The 5412-nt window shown below is 45.8% G+C and overlaps 1 protein-coding gene across 2 annotated transcripts; it reads left to right on the top strand.

Annotated features, from left to right (window-relative positions):
- The first annotated feature begins 3086 nt into the window (after positions 1-3086).
- LOC111142473 (thioredoxin domain containing 2) lies at positions 3087-5024 on the top strand. 2 transcript variants are annotated; one of them, XM_022495659.1, is made up of 4 exons: positions 3087-3177; positions 3502-3767; positions 3813-4487; positions 4620-5024. In XM_022495659.1, the coding sequence occupies exons 1-4, from the start codon at positions 3087-3089 to the stop codon at positions 5022-5024; spliced, it is 1437 nt and encodes a 478-aa protein (XP_022351367.1). The 2 variants fall into 2 exon arrangements, with proteins under 2 accessions (XP_022351367.1, XP_022351365.1); XM_022495657.1 differs by having other exon boundaries at positions 3502-3722; positions 3768-5024.
- Positions 5025-5412: the final 388 nt, after the last annotated feature.

Genomic DNA, 5412 nt, shown 5'->3' with positions numbered 1-5412 from the left:
CATCAGTCATTAAAATGATTATGTAGGTCAGGGATTGGCTAACTGTGTCCATTGGCCAGCTACCTGTTTTTGTAAATAAAGTTTTATTAGGACGTAGCCATGCCCATTTGTATGGCTGCCATATTAGCTTGCTAGAGCTGTCATACAACTGACTGGGTGACTTAAACCACAGAAATGTATTTTCTCACTGTTCTGGAGGTTAAAAATCCAAAGTCAAGGTGTCCACAGGGGATGTTTTTTCTGAACACCATGAGGAAAAGATCTGTTTCAGGCCTCTCTCCTTGCTTTGTCGATGTCCATCTTCTGCATCTTCGCGGTGTCTTATCTCTATACTTGTCTGTGTCCAAATGCCCCCTTTCTCTAAGAAGGCTAGTGAGATTTGATGAGGAGCCCACCCTAATCCAGTATGACCTCATCTTAACTAATTACATCTGCAATGACCCTATTTCCAGAAAAGGTCACATTTGGAAGTATTAGGGGTTAAGACGGCAGCATGGGAATTTTGGGAGGACATCTTTCAATCTGCAACAGCTGTTCGCAAGCTACAAATGCGGAGTTGAGTGGCTGTGACCAAGACCATGAGATCTGCAAAATCTAAAGCTGTCCCTTTTCAGGAGAAGTTTGCGAACCCCTGCTATAGGTTTTGCTGTGGAGAAGATTGAGAATATACTCCTCAGTGAAAAGGATTGCAAAAGTACCTTCTGGAAAATTACCTCATTTGAAAATATCTGTGTGTAAATATAAGAAAAGCAAAGGATATATATCACCATATTAATAGTGGTGATCCTTGAAGACGGGCACTTAGAATAATCCTTATTTTCTCTCAACTTCTGTTCCTAATGTTTCTATTATGAACATGTATTATTTTTGTAATTATAAAACCAAAAAACTTACGCCAGCATAATGTGTGAAAAGACTAGACTGCTATGCTGTTTTTGTAAGCTCAGGGTAGAAATGAATTTCCACACGGGATTTATTCCAACTTCTTGTGTGTTTCCCTGCATTGCAGAGCCTGGAAACCTGAAAGCCACACTTTTTGTGCACCTTTCCCCTACCCTCCGGGGGTTTTGAGTTCAAAATAGATTGTACCAGTAGATGGACCTGCATGAGAAGAAAGCCATCACCTTGCAGATTTGCCCCTCTCTGCCGGAGTTCAGCTCTAGCTCTGAGCTAAGAGGGGGTTTGGGGCAGTGGCTTTCTCTCTCCTGGAGTGCAGCTAGAGCAGGAAGTTCTTGGAGTCAATGACTTTCTGATTCCCTGCCTTCCTGATATCATGCAGACCGCAACCTTCTGGCAGCCCAGTTCTGTGATGCTGCTCATTGTTCTAGAAATTATTCCAGGACACCTAGCCCAAAGGTGGGCTTTCCAGCTATTTTATAATTAGATGAATCTTTCTATGCCTAAAAATAGCTGACTTATTGTCTCCATGACAGAGCCACAACTGACATAAGGGTTTGTGAGCAATTTGGCGACCGGCTTGTGCTAAAAGGGGGAAAAAAAGTATTTTCAAGAGAAAATACATTTTATGACAAGTTGAATGAAGACTATTCAGAGGCATCGATATTTCAGGTTGCTTGAAATGCATCTGAATTGCAGAATGAAGAGTAGAAATGACTGGAACCATTCTGCCAAATCTAAAACACAGCTTAGATCCCCCAGATTTAAGCACAACAGGGTCACAGATCCCCTCACTTTTATGAAGATGTGCAAATAGAATGTGGCTTTAAAATTGTTCTACAGTGGATCTACTTTCTCCATGAGCCCTAGGTCTAGGGAATTTGTGGGGGAATGTTGAGGGGTGGGATTTAATCTGCCTATTTGTGAAATTTCAGCCTGATGAACACTTTCTTATTCTGGTAGCAGCTCAGTCTTTCCCATTCCTCCACTTTCTCCATAATATTTGGGTGCACAGGGTCATGGGGCCTGGTTGTGGCCCAGCCATCTGCCTCTGGTTTCCCATATCAAGTGGCTAGTCTGGCCTGGTCCCTAGACTGAGGACAGCTGAAGACCACAGGTCCCATCGAGGAGGTGGGCCGCCATGTTCTTACCCACTGGTTGAGTCTGCGACTCCAGTTCTTGCCTCTGGTCCCAAATCCCCTTTCATGGTGGCTTCTTTCTTCTTCCTTGAGGTCTGTGTAGGTCAGATGGTCTTCCCAGGACTCTCACAGCCCCACTCCAGGCTGTGCAGGATTTCCAGATCCTTGGCTTGCACATAGCAGGCTATGCGGCCAGGAGCCTGCCCCAGGCCCAAGAACCCAGTCATGCCCTCTGCCGGGGACCCCTAGCTGCCATGTTGGTTTGGAGTTCACAAGGATGTGGGCTCTTCCTGGCCTCCAAAATGGAATTTGGGCAAATACTCCTCTGCTGTCAGCTTTCCTCTGAACACATCTAACCTGGGTCCATGCTGAGGTTTCATTCTTGCAGAGCAGAGGCCAGGACACAGGTACCTGTCCTCTCAGATTCCCATCTATTTGGATGAAAGGTGTGATGTTTTCACTTCTTCTCAGTTATATCTACTCCCTTCCAAATAGCTCAATAGGACACCTGACAGGCAGGCAGGACTTTGTAGAGGAGAGTAACATGATTAGGAGGAGACACTATGATGGTTAGAGTGATGCGTCAGAAAGAAAGCTGGGGCTGAAGAATCCTAGAGGGAGGCTGTAGGAAAGATGGTTTCGAGTTATCATCCTTTGGCAAACAGAAGAGTTCAGTGTAGTATGCAGAGGGCAGGCTTGGAACCCGCCCGTCTACTGGCTTTGTGAGCTTAAGCAAGTTACATAACTTGCCCAAGGCTCAACTTTCTTATTTGTAAAGTTAGGATCATAATGGTACTTACCTCAGTGGTCTGCTGTGTTATAGGAAATAATGCCTGTGAACACACAGCAGGCACCGGGCAAGGCCAACACCCAGCTCGGCCTCCAGAACCAAGGCTGTCATGAAACTCTCAACTACTAGGGAAGACCAGTTGTAAGCACGACCCGCCTGTAAGTTTTTCCTCGTTGTGTGATGTAGGTTGGTGAGGTTGGAAGAAGTTGAAGGGTACCACCTCGTCTTCACTGTGAGGCATGCGTGAAGTATGAGTGGGTATGGACAAGGAACTGGAAGTGGAAAGTGATAGAGCGGGAGCCCCGGAAGAACCGGAAATGAGTCTGGAGAAACAAGAAGAAGCCAGTCAAGGTGATGCTAATGGTGAGTGGGAGGAAGGAGGGTCACCTTAGGCACCCACATGCTTAGGGAGGAGGCAACAGGATTGAAGCAGAGAAAAGTTGTAGTGTTTAAAGAAAAACAGCTTTATATAAAGATATGTGTAATCACATACTGCCTGGCCTTCTGTTGAATGTGATTATGCAAGTTGATACATCATTCCTAAAACTACATTTGTGAGCTCTAAGAACGACGTGAGTCTTCCCTGGAGTATGTGATAAGAATTTGTGTGTGTGTGTGTGTGTGTGTGTGTGTGTGTGTCTTCTGTATTTTTATTTATTTATTTTTTTTGTTCAGAAAGTCCACTATTACAGGGTCTGTCCAGTCATGTGACTCCGTTGGTCCCAGAATTCTTGGACCCAGCACATATCCAGGAGGAGGCCTTGGCCCACGAGGACAACAACATACAATACTTGCCTGCAGTGGAGCCCAAAGGTCCACAGCCCAAGGACATATTCCCACCTGTACAGGGAATTAACATCTCCAATTTCTCAGCAAAAACCATACAGCCCAAGCAGGTTGACATCCCCAGTTTTTCAGCAAAGCCCATCTTGCCCAAGCAGGCCGACATCCCCAGTTTGTCAGCAGAAACAATGCCACCCAAGCAGGCTGATACCCCCAACTCCCCAGAAAAAATTATCCCGCTCAAGCAGACGGACATCTTCAATTCCTCAGCAAAACCCATATCACCCAAACATGTTGAAACTTCCAGTTTCTTAGCAAAAATCACCCCACCCAAGCAGGGCAATACACCCAATTCCCCAACTAAAACCACCCCATACAAACAGACTGATAGCCTCAATTCCCCAGCAAAAACCATCCCACTCAAGAAGTCTGACACCCCCAATTTTTCAGCAAAACCCATCCCACCCAAGCAGGCTGACACCCTCCATTCTTCAGAAAAAAATATCCCACCCAAGCAAGATGACATCCCCAATTCCTCGGAAAAAATCATCCTGCCAAAGGAGGATGGCATGTCTACTTCTTCAGAACAACACATCCCACCCAAGAAGGGTGACACCATTTCCCCAGCAAAATCCATCCTGCCTAAGCAGGTCAGTAGCCACAAGTTCTTAGCAAAATCCATTCTGCCCAAGGGGGCCAACGCCCCCAAGTTGTCAGCAAGAAATTCCCAGTCTAAGCAGGTCAACAGCCCCAAGGTCTTAGCAAAATCCATCCTGTCCAAGCACAGCCACACTTCCAAGTCCTCAGATGAAAGCATCTTGCTTAGGGATAGTGACACCAAGTCGTCAGAAGATATCATCCACCCCAAGGAGGGAGACATCCTCATGTCCTTAGAGGAAAGCATCCTGCCCAGACAGGTTGACATCAAGTCCTCAGAAAACACCATCCACCCCAAGGAGGGTGACCTCCTCAAGTCCTCAAAAGAAACCATCCTGTCCAAGGAGGATGACATTCCCAAGTCCTCACAAGAAGTCATCCAGCCCACAGAAGGCAATGTCTTGGAGCTGTCACAGACAATGGAACTCCTGGAGGGGGACCTGGTGAAAGCGATCCTGAGCAAGGAGGAATTTGAGTTGGCACTCAAGGAGGCTGGGGAGAGATTGGTAGCCGTGGACTTCTCGGCCACCTGGTGTGGGCCTTGCAGGACCATCAAGCCCCTTTTCCGGTCCCTGTCCTTGAAGTATGAGGATGTGGTGTTCCTGGAAGTGGACGCTGATGAGTGTGAGGAGCTGCTGAGGGACCTGGAGATCATTTGCATCCCAACCTTCCAGTTTTATAAAAACGAAGAAAAGGTGGGAGAATTTTGTGGTGCCGTTGAGGAAAAACTTGAAGCAAGCATTGAAGAATTAAAGTAATTGTGGACTCTGAAAGCACTGTTAACAGTCAGCTGGTTATAGTCTGTGGTTTTTTTTTAATTTATTTACCAAAAGAGATGAGACATAAAGTGTCTGCTCATAAGTGATCAAGTATTAACTCCACCTTCTCAAAAATCAGTAAAGCACTAAAGCGTCTTGTGACCATGTTCTCCTTGGTAGAAAAGTGTGATATTAGAATTTCCTTTGGTGGAGATTGGGAGCGCACCTGTCTCCTATTTTTTTGATCCTGATCTTTTTTGGAACTCGCCCTTGAAAATTCAGTTCACTTGGTGTTAGTGGCAACATTGGACGTTTAGACAATTCTGTAAAAGCATAGGATTTATAGATGGGTGGAGACTTTTCTCATTTGGGGTTTCTGATAAGATGC

The sequence above is a fragment of the Enhydra lutris genome, unplaced genomic scaffold (assembly GCF_002288905.1).
Source record: "Enhydra lutris kenyoni isolate GAN:26980312 unplaced genomic scaffold, ASM228890v2 scaffoldscaffold8, whole genome shotgun sequence".
NCBI lineage: Eukaryota > Metazoa > Chordata > Mammalia > Carnivora > Mustelidae > Enhydra > Enhydra lutris.
The sequence above is the reverse complement of the archived record's forward strand: the minus strand, read 5'-3'. Positions and strand labels throughout refer to the sequence as shown.